This window comes from Podarcis liolepis, assembly GCF_965112155.1.
Source record: "Podarcis liolepis genome assembly, chromosome: 12".
NCBI classification, from domain to species: Eukaryota; Metazoa; Chordata; class Lepidosauria; order Squamata; family Lacertidae; genus Podarcis; species Podarcis liolepis.
In genome coordinates, this window is record NC_139563.1 from 5,630,255 (window position 1) to 5,648,623 (window position 18,369).

At 47.3% G+C, this 18,369-nt stretch overlaps 2 protein-coding genes across 4 annotated transcripts in view; one reads left to right on the forward strand and one right to left on the reverse strand.

Annotated features, from left to right (window-relative positions):
- The window catches only part of TMIE (transmembrane inner ear), a 35,921-nt gene extending 21,072 nt beyond the window's left edge, over positions 1-14,849 (reverse strand). Inside the window, exon 1 of the mRNA XM_083467306.1 lies at positions 14,340-14,849. Coding sequence (XP_083323432.1) covers positions 14,340-14,441 — 102 coding nt within the window. The 5' untranslated portion in view covers positions 14,442-14,849. The remainder of the gene's footprint in view (positions 1-14,339) is intronic.
- Positions 1-18,369, forward strand: part of ALS2CL (ALS2 C-terminal like) — a 93,883-nt gene that overhangs the window by 5,502 nt on the left and 70,012 nt on the right. Inside the window, exon 1 of one of the 3 annotated variants that reach the window (XM_083466697.1) lies at positions 7,604-7,728. The exons of 1 other annotated variant lie outside the window; for it this stretch is intronic. The gene's annotated coding sequence lies outside the window, so the exon portion shown is untranslated. Of the gene's footprint in view, positions 1-7,603; positions 7,729-16,078; positions 16,315-18,369 lie in introns of those variants that run through there. One more of the 3 variants, XM_083466696.1, reaches the window with a different exon arrangement.

Sequence of the window (18,369 nt, forward strand, 5' to 3'; positions counted from 1 at the left end):
TCCATGATCACTGTAGATGGTGACAGCAGCCATGAAATTAAAAGACGCCTGCTTCTTGGGAGAAAGGCGATGGCAAACGTAGACAGCATCTTAAAAAGCAGAGACATCACCTTGCCAACAAAGGTCCGTATAGAAGTGGCATAGCGTGGGTTCTCAGCACCCGGGGCAAGGCAAGTAATTTGCGCCCCCTAACCCGTGGATTTTAGCACTCGAGTCTCTTCCGCGCCCCCCCAGATGTTGCGCCAGGTGCGGCAGGCCCCCCCTGCACCCCCCACGCTACGCCACTGCTCCCACCACAAGTCTTCAGGACAGCCATCCGAAGGCTGGCGCGGGGAGAAGGTCTCTCCGCCCCACCGCCAGGCTTCGGAGCAGCCTTCCGAAGCCTGGCGGCGGGAGGAGGTCTCTCTGCCCCACCGCCAGGCTTCGGAGGAGGTCCGAGGACAGTGGGGAAGACGCGCTGCGCTTCCCCGCTGTCCCGGAGATTTCCCTATGGACTTTTGTCTTGCGAAGGGCCGGCCAAACGGGCCCCCGCCAATGTTGCACCCGGTGCGGCTGGCACCCCCCATGCTACGCCACTGCCGTATAGTTAAAGCCATGGTTTTCCCAGTAGTGATGTATGGAAGTGAGAGCTGGACCATAAAGAAGGCTGATTGGCAAAGAATTGATGCTTTTGAATTATGGTGCTGGAGGAGACTCTTGAGAGTCCCATGGACTGCAAGAAGATCAAACCTCTCCATTCTGAAGGAAATCAGCCCTGAGTGCTCACTGGAAGGGCAGATCCTGAAGCTGAGGCTCCAATACTTTGGCCACCTCATAAGAAGAGAAGACTCCCTGGAAAAGACCCTGATGCTGGGAAAGATGGAGGGCACAAGTAGAAGGGGACGGCAGAGGACGAGATGGTGGGACAGTGTTCTCGAAGCTACCAGCATGAGTTTGACCAAACTGCGGGAGGCAGTGGAAGACAGGAGTGCCTGGCGTGCTCTGGTCCAGGGGGTCACAAAGAGGTGGACACGACTAAATGACTAAACAACAACAACAAAACGGCTTAGGAGTCAATCTGGGCACTCAGTGGTTACAAATTAAATAGCAGCAATTCTCCACCTGTAGAGGAAGCTGCTAGGAAAAGCAGAGCAGAGGAGCAGAAAGAAGAGAGCGAAGCAAATAAGTTGGCAATCCCTGGGAAGATTAGAGCGCCCCGTAATTAATGTTTGAAAAAAGCAACTTCAAAGGCAGCAAACCCTTTGAAGGAAGCTTGCGCTGTCCTTAGATCTTTGCACAAGTGAGGATTCAAAACGGAATCAAGCTCAGAGCAAGCTAATAAAAATATTTTTTCCAGCCGTATCTTGCTGGAATACGCGATTGCATTTGCAAATAACGTTGCTGGCAACAGTCTGCGGTGCCAATTAAACTGTGTTGCAGCGCCGCTTGCTGTTCAGAGTACGTACTGCAACTGAGGAAACGCAAACTGGGAGGGGCAGGTTATCGGAATTTAAGATGCATTTTCGCTTTTGTTTTTAAGCAGTTACTTTCTAACTGACTGGTGCAATTGTAAACACAAAGACAAATTAAAAAGCAAAACGGTATTCCTAAAAACAACCCCCACACCCCAAAAGAAATCCCTCCTCAATGCATTTTAATTCCCATTCCCACTGGCAGGCAAATTGCAATCGCTTGGTGCAGTCCTCGAAGGAATCAAAAGGAACGTGAGGGTTTTGCAAAACATCTATTGCATTGCTTTACTCCCTCCCTCCCCTTTCTTATCCGAATATGAAATTACAAGATAGAGGAGAAAGTCCATTAAAAGCTCATTAAAACATTTTTTAAGAAAGAAAGAAAGAAAGAAAGAAAGAAAGAAAGAAAGAAAGAAAGATGAAGTATCAAGCCAGGGGCGAAATTAGGCTTTACAGTTGTACCTTGGTTCTCAAACGCCTTGGTACTCAAACAACTTGGAACCCAAACGCTGCAAACCCGGAAGTAAGTGTTTGCAAACCTTTCTCGTGCTCCGCTTTGAGTGTTAAGCTGAGGTCTGTCTGTTTTTGCTATTTATTTTGCTTTTTCATTTAATTTGTTTTTGTGTCTGTGTGGAACCCAGTTCGGCTACTGATTGATTGATTGATTGACTGTGTGACTGCAGTACATTGTGTATTGCTTTCATTTTATGGATCAGTGGTCCTGTTAGATATAAAATGCATGTTTGAAGTTTGAAAACCAAGGTACCACTGCAATTCTCTTTTGATGCCATCAGGATTGGTGGCCATTCCTGTTAAACTGCTGTTTTAGGGGGTTGTTTTTAAAAGTCCAGAATGGATTAATCCATTTTGCATTACTTTCTATGGGAAAGCATGCCTCGGTTTTGGAACGCTTTGGTTTTGGAACAGACTTCCAGAATGGATTAAGTTTGAGAACCAAAGTTCCACTGTATTTCACCCGTGTCAAAGACCCAGTTTAGCACCTCCCTCTGTGCATTTGCGTACACACAAATTGGGAGCCGGTTTGTGTAATGTCACCAAATAGCCGAAACGTGACCAGCTCCCTCTGCTTTTCCAGTCCTCTGCTGGGCTCAGGGGAACCCGTTTTAACCCTTTCTTGGCAACCCCATGAGGGCTAGGAACTTGCTTACTTTGTTTCTTTTAATAATATAAATATAATAGTAATAATTTATTATTTATACCCCGCCCATGTGGCTGGGTTTTAAAAGGTAAAGGGACCCCTGACCATTAGGTCCAGTCGTGGCTGACTCTGGGGTTGCGGCGCTCATCTTGCTTTACTGGCCGAGGGAGCCAGCGTACAGCTTCCGGGTCATGTGGCCAGCATGACTAAGCCGCTTCTGGCGAACCAGAGCAGCACACGGAAACGCTGTTTACCTTCCCGCTGAAGCCGTACCTATTTATCTACTTGCACTTTGATGTGCTTTCAAACTGCTAGTTTGGCAGGAGTTGGGACTGAGCAATGGGAGCTCACCCCATTGCGGGGATTCAAACCGCCGACCTTCTGATCGGCAAGTCCTAGGCTCTGTGGTTTAACCCACAGCGCCACCCACGGACTGCTAAAAACATCAAACATTAAAAACTTCCCTAAACAGGGCTGCTTTCAGGTGTCTTCTAAAAGTCAGATAGTTGTTTATTTCCTTGACATCTGACGGGAGGGCGTTCCACAGGGCGGGCGCCACCACCAAGAAGGCACTCTGCCTGGTTCCCTGTAACCTCACTTCTCGCAGGGAGGGAACCGCCAGAAGGCCCTCGGAGCTGGACCTCAGTGTCCGGGCAGAACGATGGGGGTGGAGATGCTCCTTCGGGTATATAGGGCTGAGGCCATTTAGGGCTTGAAAGGTCAGCACCGACACCAGAGGGAAGAAGATAAGCTGCAGTTCTGCCAGGCAGACTTGCTTTCTAGGGAATTCTAATGCCTGCTATTTGATCTCCTGTTCAGTTGCTGCCAGCTAATTCTTAGGGAAGAGGGTTAGCAAGGTTCGGGTTACAGCTGATGGATCTTTGGGCAGCAGAAGCCCATCTTTCAGCCTCTCGCTGCATCCACCCAAAACAAACTCCCTTGACAATCCATTGTGGGAGGCTTGCATTTCTGTCTCCCCCTCGGAAGGCAGTGTGTCTGCTGTTAAAAGGCAGAATCCATGTGAGCAGGCACTGTGCAGGGGGGGGGGACTGAAACACAGCCTTGCCAATCACATCCTTGTAGGGCTGTTATCCCTCCAGGTTCACCTAGTGTCCTCCCAGTGATGGGTGACTCTTCAGGTGGACAAGAGCGCAGGAATCACATCTCAATAAACCCCAAGAGATGGTTACAGATAGGTAGCCGTGTTGGTCTGCCATAGTCAAAATAAAAAAGTTCCTTCCAGTAGCACCTTAAAGACCAACTAAGTTAGTTCTTGGTATGAGCTTTCGTGTGCATGCACACTTCTTCAGATACACTGAAACAGAAGTTGCCAGATCCTTCTATATAGTGGGGAGGGGTATTACTCAGAAGGGTGGTGGGAATGGGTGATTGGCAGATAGCTGAGATGAGCCTGTTGACGACTCTTAACGACTGCAATAGGTCTTACAGGAAAAGGTGCTACTGGAAGGAACTTTTTTATTTTGCCCAAGAGATGGGACACCCAGTCGTAAAAAGATGTAAATTGTGTTGCGTTATTTACATATTCCTCAATATATTAAAATAAAAAATATTAAGGTCTTATATCTACAGTGGTACCTCGGGTTTCATACGCTTCAGGTTACACACTCCGCTAACCCAGAAATAGTGCTTCAGGTTAAGAACTTTGCCTCAGGATGAGAACAGAAATTGGGCTCCGGCGGCGCGGTGGCAGCAGGAGGCCCCATTAGCTAAAGTGGTGCTTCAGGTTAAGAACAGTTTCAGGTTAAGAACGGACCTCCGGGACGAATTAAGTACTTAACCCGAAGTACCACTGTATATATGTAATAAATATTCATAACTGCATATATAAACCACATGTTTGAAACCCCACAGAAAAAGTCCTGAAACCATTTTGTCCCTCCCAAATTGACCTCAAATATTTCTCTGCAAGGTGGAAGGACAATGGAAAGGCCTCCCCATTGTCTTTTCCTTCACAAATCCTGTCTTAAGGGTATGTCTGTGTATGAACAGGGTGAGCCTGTGACCTGGCTCAGGAACTCAGTATTTATCATTACAAAAGACTGGCCAGGCTCCCCAGGGTATCCAATCAAGTAACCATTAACAGGTAACCTGCCAGACAGGAGATAAACAACGCACTCAGATTTCTGTTGTAGACTGCCTCTTCTGTGATGTAGGTATGATGTTTCTGGGGGTGGTCTTGGACTCCAGGGCGGGCAATTTAAAATGTCTATATAAGGGCAGGTACACCTTGGTTCTGGGTTCCTCCTCCTCTCCTGCGTGTGAGGGGAGTACCCTGTTGCAACAGTTCAATAAAGATCAGGCTTACGAGCTGCTTTGCTTCTCAATATACTCAGGTTGGCCTCTGTTATTTTCTCTGACTGATGGAGAACCTTCAAAGGACTTTATAAGGGCTCTTGTGTCCCCTATAAGGGAATAAGGGCAGATTTTTGTTTATTACAACAGATAAGCGCTCCTTCCAGCCCGGTGTCTAGAATCAGAACTGTAGACTTGGAAGGGAACCCCCAGCGATCATCTAGTCCAACCCCCTGCGATGCAGGAATCACAGCTCGAAAATCCCTGACAGATTGCCTTGCAGCGGGTTGGTTTGGATGACCCTCAGAGGTCCCTTGCAACTCTGCGATTTTATAAAACGGCCACCTGACCTCTGTTGGAAATCCTCCAACGAAGGAGAGTCCACCATCTTGCAAGGGAGTCCGTTCCCCTGTCGAACATCTCTTACCATCAGGAAATTCTTTAAATGTTTCGTCGGAATCTCCTGGGAATCTGAATCCATCTTTTCATTTCCTATCCTCTGGAGCATCAGGAAACAAGCTCTGCCCACCTTCCAGCCTGCCAATATCCCTCAGAACTGGACACATCTTGCCTGCAGGATCCACCCCTTTGCCATGAGAGCGCAGGGTGGCCAGGCTGCCCCCATCCCTGGTGCCTTCTGCCTGGTGCCTGCAACTCGATCTCTGGCTATTAAGAGCTGGCGTGTTTTCTCAGCAGACTGCTAAAAGCTTCCTGATGTCTGCAGAGAAGACTGCAGTGGAAGGAAGGAGAGGAGAGTTGTCAGGCTGGGTTAACCTCCTGCCCCAGGGGCACGGCTCAGTGGCAGAACATCTGCTTTGCACACACAATGTCCCCGGTTCAAGCCCTACTAGCTCCAGGTAGAGCTGTTGCCAGCCCTCGATAGCCCTCTCTCCTTCAGGAATTTGTGGGAACCTTCTAAAGCCATCTAGGTTGGTAGCATCACTGCCTCCTGTTGGAGGGAGTCCACAGTTCCTGCTCTGGCGATCACTCATAGCTGAGTAAGATTGTATTCCATGAACACGGTCTTAACAGTGAGCCCGTAAGTGACTGTGGAGGCCAGTTCTGGATCCACATGTCCTTCCACAGTGGGGACATTGGTTTCCGGGCGGGAGTTGATCAGTGTGGATTTGCCAAGCGTGCCTTCCTCTTAGCACGTTTCTCCCTTGCGTCCTGAGTTTGAGTGTCTTCAAAACCCACGTCGCCTTATATGAAGATGATGTACAGATGGTATATGACACCAGTGCAGTTAGGGAAAATGTACAAAACTAGTTCAAATATATGTTGGAAGTGTAAGGAAAAGAAGGGGGCATTTTATCATATGTGGTGGGATTGTAATGTAATTTAAAAATTTTGGGAAATGATATATAACAAATTGAAGAAAATGTTCCATCTAACATTTGTTTAAAAACCTTAAGCATTTTTGTTAGGGATTGTAGGGAAAGACCTGCCAAAAAAGCTGAAAAACATCTTCATGTATGCGACAACGGCCGGCCGCGAGAGTCCTAATAGCACGAGGATGGAAGACTGAAGAAATTCCAAGTAAAGAATCATGGCAAGAAAAACTGATGGACTATGCAGAACTGGCAAAATTGAAACATAAACTACGGGACAAGGATAAAAGCTGTTCTCCAACTGGAGCGCTTGCAAGCTAGTGTTTCCCAGTTATCAGTGCTCATACTACATTTTTAAAGATTCACCCTGAGAGCGTCTTTAAACCTCTTTTGTTGTCCACTGGTATTTCACTTTCCATTCTTAAACTGGGAATAGAGTACAGTAGTTGCTTTGGAAGACGATAATCAGGCATCTGCGCAACATGACCAGTCCAACGAAATTGATGTTGAAGAATCATTGCTTCGACACTGGTGGTCTTTGCTTCTTCCAGTACACTGGCATTAGTTTGCCTGTCTTCCCAAGTGATGTGTAAAATTTTCCAGAGACACCATAGATGGAATCTTTCGAGGAGCTGGAGATGGCATTTACAAGTGGTCCATGTTTCCCAAGCGTACAGTAAGGTTGGTAGTACAACAGCTTTGCAAACAAGCATTTTGCTTTCCCTGCGAATGTCCCGGTCCTCAAACACTCTGCATTTCAATCGGAAGAAAGCTGCACTTGCAGATTTAACAAAGCACTGTGCGAATAAATCATTTCTTCCTCTGTCCTGAATCTTCCAACATTCATCTTCCTTGGGCGTCCAATAGTCCTTTCCCAGCCCTTTGAGTAGAAAAGCCGCTTTTCCTCCCAGTGACCAAATATTAAAGGGACAGGAGCTCTCCTGTTAAAAGCAGCTGGCAACCTTGCTATTGCTAGTTATGCAACCTTAGGAATTTTACAGGAATCTTTAACGCACATTCTTTTCTGCAGATCTTGGTGGTGGTGGGTGGGAATAAACAGTTCTCCTTTTCTTCTTCTTCATTTCTCAAACCCCAGTGAACCTGTAGCCCACGAGGAAGTCTTTACACTGCACTTTCTACTCAGCATTCAGCCCCAGATAATTGAATGGGACTTACTCCCACGTAAATGTAGGCATCTAGCTTCATGCAAGAGAATTCCTCTCCCCATTCACTGGCCTCCATCTTTTGCAAAGTTCCAGGGTCAGTCAGTTTGGCTAGGAGGCGGGGCTGTTGCTTTTTAGACCCGCCTCCTCTCCAAATGGGAGCTTTATAAAAAGAGGAAATTGAAGCAAAGTCTTTCTTGAAGATGCAAAAAGAGGGAAAGGGAAGGAAGGGGAAAACAAGCTTTTCAAAAGGACACAGTGGCCTAGAAGAGGCTACCAAGATTTGACCAGGGACCCAGGACAAAACTCAGGTAGGATGTGTGACACTTGGATAGCAAGATGTGAAGATGTCTTGCATGCAAACTTGTGGTTAAAATGTGTTCTTTTGGCGGCAGCTTTTGTGTTACTTAAGCACTGCCTCTGGGAGTCAGATCTGGGACTTGGGTTAAGACAATATTTGCTCTCTGAGACAAGAAGTGTGCGTTGCAACCCATCTTTCCCTGTTTGCCTCTTAAGACCTGGTAGACAGAGGTGCTTTGCCTCTAATAATATAATAATAATATAATAATAATTTATTATTTATACCCCGCCCATCTGGCTGGGTCCCCCCAGCCACTCTGGGTGGCTTCCAACAAAACACTAAAATACAATAACCTATTAAACATTAAAAGCTTCCCTAAACAGGGCTGCCTTTAGATGTCTTCTAAAAGTTTGGTAGTTATTTTTCTCTTTGACATCTGGTGGGAGGGCGTTCCACAGGGCAGGTGCCACTACCGAGAAGGCCCTCTGCCTGGTTCCTTGTAACTTGGCTTCTCGCAGGGAGGGAACAACTAGAAGGCCCTTGGCGCTGGACCTCAGTGTCCAGGCAGAACGATGGGGGTGGAGACGCTCCTTCAGGTGTACTGGGCCGAGGCCATTTAGGGCTTTCAAGGTCAGCACCAACATTTTGAATTGTGCTCGGAAACGTACTGGGAGCCAATCTAGGTCTTTCAGGACCGGTGTTATATGGTCTCGGCGGCCGCTCCCTGTCATCAGTCTAGCTGCCGCATTCTGGATTAGTTGCAGTTTCCGGGTCACCTTCAAAGGTAGCCCCACATAGAGCGCCTTGCAGTAGTCCAAGTGGGAGATGACCAGAGCATGCACCACTCTGGTGAGACAGTCTGTGGGCAGGGAGGGTCTCATCCTGTGTACCAGACGGAGCTGATAAACAGCTGCCCTGGACACAGAATTGACCCGCGCCTCCAAAATGAATCTCAAGCTGCGCACCTGGTCCTTCAGGGGCACAGTTACCCCATTCAGGACCAGGGAGTCTTAATAATCATGGCAAAAGGTCTGCGGGAAGCAAATTCAGAGGGCAACTTCTTAAAAAGTGCTGTATGGGTTGTAAGAATCCAGTCTTTTAGTGTGGCAGCGTCTGCACTTTGGAACTCCTTTCCTATTGATATCACTATACTGTTTTCGGCACCTGCCAAAAACATTTTTGTTAAATATGCCAGGTGTTTAGAAAGTTGATGTGAGTTTTCATCTCTTTTTAGCGTGTTGTTGTTATAATTTTTCAAATGTCTTAAATTATTACTTAGTGGTAACTATATTGTTTTATTCCTTTTAGTAAACGGTTTGTTTTTTTACCATCAAGAGGTGTATAAATTTTATGAAATAATGGTGGTGATAGTGATATTTTGAACAATGCAGTGGTACCTCAGGTTACAGATGCTTCAGGTTACATACCCTTCAGGTTACAGACTCCGCTAACCCAGAGATAGTGCTTCAGGTTAAGAACTTTGCTTCAGGATGAGAACAGAAATTGTGCTCTGGCGGCCCAGCAGCAGCAGGAGGCCCCAATAGCTAAAGTGGTGCTTCAGGTTAAGAACAGTTTCAGGTTAAGTACGGACCTCTGGAACGAATTAAGTACTTAACCTGAGGTACCACTGTACCTCCAATTTCCCCTTCTGTGTTTGAAACTGGTGCTTGCTTTAAATATTCAGCGATGGTGAGCCGATGGGCGGAGCTAATTGCTGTTAATGATGGTCTGAATCTGGAGCAGGTTTTGCAAACTTGCTTCTGAGATGGGAAGTTTGGGATATGCTTGGATTAAGAACTGGCCTGAATTTGCCTCAGATAACTGAGGGGCTTTACCTACCCAAGTTGGCAAGCTCATGGGCAGATTTGTAGCTTTTTATTCACCCGGAGTTAAGCACAAGTTGGCCCAGGGTTGCCATACGTCCTCTTTTTCCAGGACATGTCCTCTTTTTCAGGGGTAAGTTTTCTGTCCTGGCAGGTTTTTTGAATTTGCTAAAATGTCCTTGTTTTTTTTCCTTTGGTACTAAGGGAGCACTAGGGAACTGGCGTTCTGGGTGTTTTAAAATTGGAGAAGAGCTAATTCAGACATGCGTGTTTGGTTATTCCTTTACTTATTTTCAACAGCTGTCTCCTCCTTTCCCATAAAAGAAAAAAAATAAATCAAGGCAGCAAACAATAAAATGCAAGCAATAAATAATAATAATAATAATTTATTTATATCCCGCCCTCCCCAGCCGAAGCCGGGCTCAGAGCGGCTAACAACAATAAAACCCAGCATTCTAAAATCTATTTATTTTAAAATCAACAAGTGGGCGAAAGCAACAATAAAACATGAAGCCTGTTAGGTTGTGGGTGAACATATCAGACGACACAGCGATTCTTCAAACAGCTCTTGTTTATTCACTGGCCAGAACAGAACTGAACTGAAGGGTTCAGCCAGCCTGCTTATATAGAGCTCCACTACAATGCAACAGTAGAGATGCGGGTGGCGCTGTGGGTTAAACCACAGAGCCTAGGACTTGCCAATCAGAAGGTCGGCGGTTCGAATCCCCGTGACTGGGTGAGCTCCCGCTGCTCGGTCCCTGCTCCTGCCAACCTAGCAGTTCAAAAGCACAAAAGTGCAAGTAGATAAATAGGTACCACTCCAGCGGGAAGGTAAACGGCGTTTCCGTGTGCTGCTCTGGTTCGCCAGAAGCGGCTTAGTCATGCTGGCCACATGACCCGGAAGCTGTATGCCAGCTCCCTCGGCCAATAAAGCGCCGCAACCCTAGAGTCGGTCACGACTGGACCTAATGGTCAGGGGTCCGTTTACCTTTACAAGGCAACAGTAACAATCTTTCTGTAACTAGCCAATCACTGAACGTCACTTTTAACTCCTTATTTGCATATGTGGACCTGAGTGAAAACTATCTACAGTATCCCCCTGCTGGCCCAGGGTGAGAACTTCAGAACATAACCAAGCCAATATGCTGGAGAGAGAACCTGTTCATGAAAAGTAGGGCTGAGATCTCGGGATGCCTGGTTTGTGACTGACACCTCCATCTGGCTGACCCCTCCAGCTTTCTTAAGCAGGTCAGCAGAAGAGCTCATTTTTTGCCTTTATCTCCCACCTAATAATAATAATAATAATAATAATAATAATAATAATTTATTATTTATACCCCGCCCAGCTGGCTGGGCTTCCCCAGCCACTCTGGGCGGCTTCCAAAAGAATATTAAAATACTATAATACATCAAACATTAAAAGCTTCCCGAAACAGGGCTGCCTTCAGATGTCTTCTAAAAGCCTGGTAGTTGTTGTTCTCTTTGACATCTGGTGGGAGGGCGTTCCACAGGGAAGGCGCCACTACCGAGAAGGCCCTCTGCCTGGTTCCCTGTAACTTGGCTTCTCGCAGTGAGGGAACCGCCAGAAGGCCCTTGGAGCTGGATCTCAGTGTCCGGGCTGAACAATGGGGGTGGAGACGCTCCTTCAGGTATACTGGACCAAGGCCGTTTAGGGCTTTAAAGGTCAACACCAACACTTTGAATTGTGCTCGGAAACGTACTGGGAGCCAATGTAGGTCTTTCAAGACCGGTGTTATGTGGTCTTGGCAGCCGCTCCCAGTCACCAGTCTAGCTGCCGCATTCTGGATTAGTTGTAGTTTCCAGGTCACCTTCAAAGGTAGCCCCACGTAGAGCGCATTGCAGTAGTCCAAGCGGGAGATAACCAGAGCATGCACCACTCTGGCGAGGCAGCCTGCGACCAGATAGGGTCTCATCCTGTGTACCAGATGGAGCTGGTAAACAGCTGCCCTGGATACAGATTTCACCTGTGCCTCCATGGACAGCTGTGAGTCCAAAATGACTCCCAGGCTGCGCACCTGGTCCTTCAGGGGCACAGTTACCCCATTCGCAGTAACCCCCCTCCTCAGTTAATCCCTACAGCGACCCTGCGAGGTAGGTGAAGAGACTGGGACTGACTCCAAGGTCATCCTGTGAGCTTCAGGACCGAGTGGGGATTTGAACGCTGATCTTCCAGGTCCTAATCCAACACTCTAACCACTATACCACACTTCCGCCCTAGAGTTCTTCTGCTATAGGGCAGCTCTAAAAATTAAGCAGGTAAACAAATACAGTGGTACCTTGGTGCTCAAATGCCTTGGTGCTCAAACGCTTTGGTTCTCAAACACTGAAAATCTGGAAGTACGTACAGTGGTACCTTGGGTTACATACACTTCAAGTTACATATGCTTCAGGTTACAGACACCGCTAACCCAGAAATAATACCTCAGGTTAAGAACTTTGCTTCAGAATGAGAACAGAAATTGTGCTCCAGCGGCACGGCTGCAGCAGGAGGCCCCATTAGCTAAAGTGGTGCTTCAGGTTAAGTACAGTTTCAGGTTAAGAACGGACCTCCGGAACGAATTAAGTACTTAACCCGAGGTACCACTGTAATGTTTTTCGGAAGCCAATTGACCGATGTGGCTGTCGGCTATTGTTTCCGGAGCGCCTGCACCAATCAGAAGCCGCGCCTTGGTTTTCAAACATTTTGGAAGTCAAATGAACTTCCGGAACGGATAAAGTTTGGCGCTTTTGTTTTTGCTTTTTATTTTGCATTTTTGTTTTTGAGGCTTTTTCAATTACTTTGTTTTTGTGACTGTGTGGAACCCGGTTCCGCTACTGATTGATTGGAAAAAAAATAGTTTTAATTTTTATCATCTACAGTGGTACTTCAGGTTAAGTACTTAATTCGTTCCGGAGGTCCATTCTTAACCTGAAACTGTTCTTAACCTGAAGCACCACTTTAGCTAATGGGGCCTCCTGCTGCTGCCACGCCGCCGGAGCACAATTTCTGTTCTCATCCTGAAGCAAAGTTCTTAACCTGAAGCACTATTTCTGGGTTAGCGAAGTCTGTAACCTGAAGCGTATGTAACCTGAGGTACCACTGTACAATACTGTCTTATTTACAGTGCAATGATTATTACTTTCATTTTATGGATCAATGGTCTCGATACTAAAATCCATGTTCAATTGCTGTTTTAGGGGTTGTTTTTAAAAGTCTGGAACGGATTAATCCCTTTTGCATTACTTTCTATGGGAAAGCGCACCTTGGTTTTGGAACGTTTTGGTTTTGAAACGGACGTCCGGATTAAGTTTGAGAACCAAGGTAGCACTGTAAAGGGAAAGCCAATTGTCCATTAGAGAAGGATCTGAAATATTTTCCTTGAAACTTGAATTTGTTTAATTCTGGATTGTTGTATTTGATGTTTTAATGTGTTGTAAACTGCACTGAGATTTTTTTCTTTAAAATACAAAACAGTATATAAAATTAACAACAAGAGCAACTCTCATTGAAGGGGAAAAGGCACCGAGACATTCTGTTCTGCTGACCGTAACCCAGTTTTAAGGTGTTATTTGGCGATTAGCTTTTCTATCTCTGTTTCTAACACTGATTTGCGTCTAGTATCCATTAATAGCCCTCTTCTCTATACAGCCTTAATGACCAGGGCATCTCCACCCCTGGAGAACAGCACACTAATTTGAAAGAAAATATAATTATTGAGGATCGCCCCTCCTTTTTCCTTCCGTTCAAGACAGACAGACTTGCCCCAGGACAAAGAGGGAGGATAGCACCTGCCCTCTCTATGGGGTCCAGGGCAAATCTTTAAATACACAACCGCAGAGGCTTAACCCTATCTGGAAGAAAATACCCACTGATTTGGCAGCTCACCCTCTATGTGTGTGTGGGGGGGGAGCTGTAGTTACATGGCGATGATAGAAGTAGTCTTTGCACGTTTTCAAAATAAGTTCTCTCTTACATGCGCTGTGCATTCCCCAAACAAACGGCAGCGCCACATTTCTCAGACTTGGGCAAGCTTTCTTACAAACCATATAACACCGGTCTTGAAAGACCTACACTGGCTCCCAGTACGTTTCTGAGCACAATTCAAAGTATTGGTGCTGACCTTGAAAGCCCTAAATGGCCACGGTCCAGTATACCTGAAGGAGCGTCTCCACCCCCACTGTTCTGCCCAGACACTGAGGTCCAGCGCCGAGGGCCTTCTGGCGGTTCCCTCACTGCAAGAAGCCAAGTTACAGGGAACCAGGCAGAGGGCCTTCTCGGTGGTGGCGCCCGCCCTGTGGAACGCCCTCCCACCAGATGTCAAAGAGAACAACAACTACCAGACTTTTAGAAAACATCTGAAGGCAGCCCTGTTTAGGGAAGCTTTTAATGTTTAATAGGTTATTGTATTTTGGTGTTCTGTTGGAAGCTGCCCAGAGTGGCTGGGGAAACCCAGCCAGATGGGCAGGGTATAAATAAATAAATTATTATTATTATTATTATTATTATTATTATTATTATTATTATTATTATTATACCTCGGCCATGAGACCTAGAAACTTGATTTTTCTCCCCTAGGTCTCCCCCAGTACAGACAAACCAGCTGTCTCTCTCGGGGTGCAAAATTCAGAGTCCGGATCATCATAGGAAGAAAACTGACTTAACCAAGCCCCTCTGGCTTGCTGCTACCACCTGAAACCCAAACAGGGTCTCTGAGTTGCCCTGGTGCCAGACGCAGTTAAAGGAGAATAATTCCATTCTGTGCAGGGGTTTTTTTCCCTGAGGGGTCTTTCTCCTTACCTCTATCAGCTGACTCAGAGCGGTCCGGGAGTAGCATAACAGCAAGGAGGGCGACCCGCTGAAGGGACAAAGCGTCGGTCTCATGGGGTGGTCCAGCGCCATCTTTTCCCCTGTCTGTGTCTTGCTCCTCTTGTCTCTCTGCAAAGCGGAGCCTGAGAAGGGCGGCTGATGGATGGTCCAACTAGCTGGCTGCTAGCTGTCTTGTCAATCGCCGGCTCGCCACCAGCCACCCCCCTAACATCTGCCGGTGTTGGCTCTGCACCCTCCAGCAATCTGTGGCCGCTTCCCTCGCAGCCACAAAGGCAGCCCTGGGGAGGCATTAATTAATTCATTAGGCTGGGTTCGTTTACACTCAGCAGCCTTGGTCCGGGGAGCAGCCGGGGTGGATGGGTGCGATCTCCCAGGTCGGCAGCGGGATGATATTGCTGGCTGCTTTTGCCCGGCTCCCCGGAGACCCGGCTTATTAACTTAACCAAGGCCTGCTTTCTCTCCGGCGGAGGAACCGGCTCTGAATCGCCTGGTTTCCTCCTCCTGATTGCACAGATGGGTAAATGAGACGGGCACCTGTATGGGCTGTGCAAGCTGCGGAACGGCCGCTCGCCTATGACGAGCAGCGACATCCTCCAGGCGACCAGACGCAGAAGCTGATTTACGCTGGAAGAGGGTTGCTTATCTCTCCCATCACCAACACCACCCAATTTCCCTCTTTTGAAAAAGGGTAGGGAAAAATAATAATAATAGTAATAATAATAATATTTTTTTATTTATACCCCGCCCATCTGGCTGGGTTTCCCCAGGGAAGAGAACTCTGGGGTGTTGGTGGGGTGACCAGTCGTGGTTGGATGCTGAGTTTTGATTTGCGTTGAGGAGCAGATCAAAATGTAAAGGTAAAGGGACCCCTGACTCTGGGGTTGCAGCGCTCATCTCACTTTACTGGCCAAGGGAGCCGGCATACAGCTTCCGGGTCATGTGGCCAGCATGACTAAGCCGCTTCTGGCGAACCAGAGCAGCGCACGGAAACCCCGTTTACCTTCCCGCCAGAGCGGTACCTATTTATCTACTTGCACTTTTGATGTGCTTTCGAACTGCTAGGTTGGCAGGAGCAGGGACTGAGCAACAGGAGCTCACTCCGTCACGGGGATTCGAACCACCTGTCTTCTGATTGGCAAGTCCTAGGCTCTGTGGTTTAACACACAGCGCCACCCGTGTCCCTAGAGCAAAATGTACTCCTCCATAAACGCTATTGCACCCTCAGTAATATCCTCTGCCTTGCATTCTTGCAGGGCAAGCTACAAACTCAGTTTAGGTAACAATGTGAATGCCAAACAGATCCCTCGCAATTAAGTTCCACGTTTCAAAATGTCAAGTTTGAGCGTGCGGTTGTGTAACCATCCAAACTTCCTGCCCCCTGCCAGTCGGATTGTAAGCTCTTTGGGGGCGAGGACCCTTCCTATCCTTGTTGCAGAACAATGTCTGTTTTTCCCGTCCCGGATGCTGAACCCAGTGTCTGCTTTCTGCTTTCCAGCTTAGAGCTGTCAGCTGTGATGTATGTATCCTTGCTTCTTAATTCTCTCAAACGCTTGCTAGCTTAGGTTCAACAACAGCCGCTGCGGCCTTCTGCCAAGGCATACAGCGCTTGGCTGCCATTCAAGCAGTTTCCATGAACACCAGGAATGCGCTCGCAGTGCATCCTGGGAGACATAGATGTGCCTTTCTATTTTTTTTTCCTTCCTTGGGAGAGCAAATCCGAAGGGTTGGCCTGGGAGACTTCCGTCAACAGGGAAGCATGTGAGCCTGAGAATTCTCCTGAAGGGCTGGGACTTTGGGGAAGGGCCAGACAGGGGAGCAAAGGCCATTTGTGTTTCACAGAGGAAAACGATGCGCAGCTCAGCTGAGGTCCTTGCCCAGTGGTCGTGCCTTGCTGGTATCGCCTGACCCCACCTTCTAGCAGAATGAGCCTTTGTCTTCCCTGTGGGTGAGTTGTGGGCGACTGAACGTAATCCGAAACTCATTATTGAGAGGAAGTGTGTGGAACAGGTCTCGGTGTTTCGATTTCTGGGAATGGAGTTGAGAGGTGACCTAACCTGGGGAGAAAAACAGTAAAGACCTGATGAAGAGAGCACAGCAGAGGTTATATTTTCTGAGAATCCTCCGGAAAAACAATCTCTCAAAGGACCCGAGGACTGCTGAGTGTGTGTTAATTTATGGTCTGTGTGTGTGGTTTGGGAGCTGCACGGCCAGGGAAAAAACAATGCTGTCCAGGGTTGTAAAGACTGCAGAGAGAGTAATTGGGTGCACTCTTCCCACCTTGGATCAAATCTATGCTTCCAGGTGTCATAAGAAAGCTGCAGAGATAGCGCAGGATAGTGCGCACCCCGGCAATGATCTCTTTCATCTTCTGCCTTCTGGAAGAAGGTAAAAGGTAAAGGGAACCCTGACCATTAGGTCCAGTCATGGCTGATTCTGGGGTTGCGGTGCTCATCTCGCTTTACTGGCTGAGGGAGCCGGCGTCCAGCTTCCGGGTCATGTGGCCAGCATGACTAAGCCGCTTCTGGCGAACCAGAGCAGCGCACGGAAACGCCGTTTACCTTCCCGCCGGAGTGGTACCTGTTTATCTACTTGCACTTTGACGTGCTTTCGAACTGCTAGGTGGGCAGGAGCAGGGACCGAGCAACGGGAGCTCACCCCGTCGTGGGGATTTGAACCACCGACCTTCTGATCGGCAAGCCCTAGGCTCTGTGGTTTAGACCACAGTGCCACCCACATCCCTCTGGAAGAAGGTACAGGGCTATAAAGACTAGGACTAGCTGCCTGAGAAACATTTTCTATCCCAATGCGATTTTGGTTTTAAACGCAGTGTAAGGTATTCTCTGTGGGAGTATATTGTATTTAATTGTGGGGTATCAGAGTTTTTAGGGGGTTAACCAGGCTGGGATAGCTGGGATAGCAGGCTTGTTGGTTTTTGAATGTCTGATGTAGATTTTTTCAATTTCATTGTTCTGTATGGGACAATGACAGTAAAGATTATCGTATCATAATGTTCTCTATAAATTTCTCCCCTGCCCGTCGCTGTGCAAAAAGTGTCAGGGAAAGAACAGAGTTTGCAAAGAGACAGAGAGGGGTCAGCTCTGCGCTATGGACAATCTGCTGAGATGCAACTTTAGGAGGATGTGGCTGTTGAGCTCTTGATTTACTCTTGTCAAAGGTACAGAAATTTCTCGACTTGATACTGTGTCAGCAAAGGCCTGGATGTTTTCCTGTGTGGTCAAATCCACACTGTACAAGTACATTTAGAACATATTTTAAAGCGCATGGCTCCTTCATCCCACCCACGATCTTGGGAATTGTAGTTTTTTAAGGGTGCTGGGAGTGGTAGTTCTGCAGGGGGTAAAGCGTTCCCCCCCAAAAAAAAAGAGTTCTGGGGATTGTAATGCGTCTTAAATGTTTAGTGCAGATATGGCTGTGTTAGGGCAGAAAGTTGTGTTAGGAAGAAAGTGAGAAGTAACTGCTGGGTTTGATCATTTATTTTTTAAAAGCCTTTTTTTATTCCCAGGAGATTACTGCATGAAAGACAACAACAGAGAAAGGCAGGGAGTGGAGGCAAGGGATGCAGTGCCTTGTTGTATTTAGTTACAGTAGGGCATGGAGACTGAGAGCTTACCCGTGGAAGGCTTGAGGTTAAAGATGGATCTTTTGAGGAGGTGTTTGAGAGAAGTCGGAGGTGTGGCATTGTTGCTGACTTATTTATTTGCAATTGCACCCTGCTCTTTAGCTGAATAGACTTCCAGATAGGCTTGCATGCAGACAAGTAAAAAACGAGACAGTCCCTGCCCACAGGCTTGCAGTCTAAGAGATGCAGCAGCAAAGGAAAGCAGAACTGGGAGGGATGAGGAAAAAAGCAAGATCAGATGCCGAGTCTTAAAACTTTAAGAATGCTAGGAGGATGGTCTAAGCAGGGCAAAAAGGGCAAAATCCTTTGGCAATAAAGCTTGCCTGCCATGTTTGGTGATGAGAACACATTTCATGTACA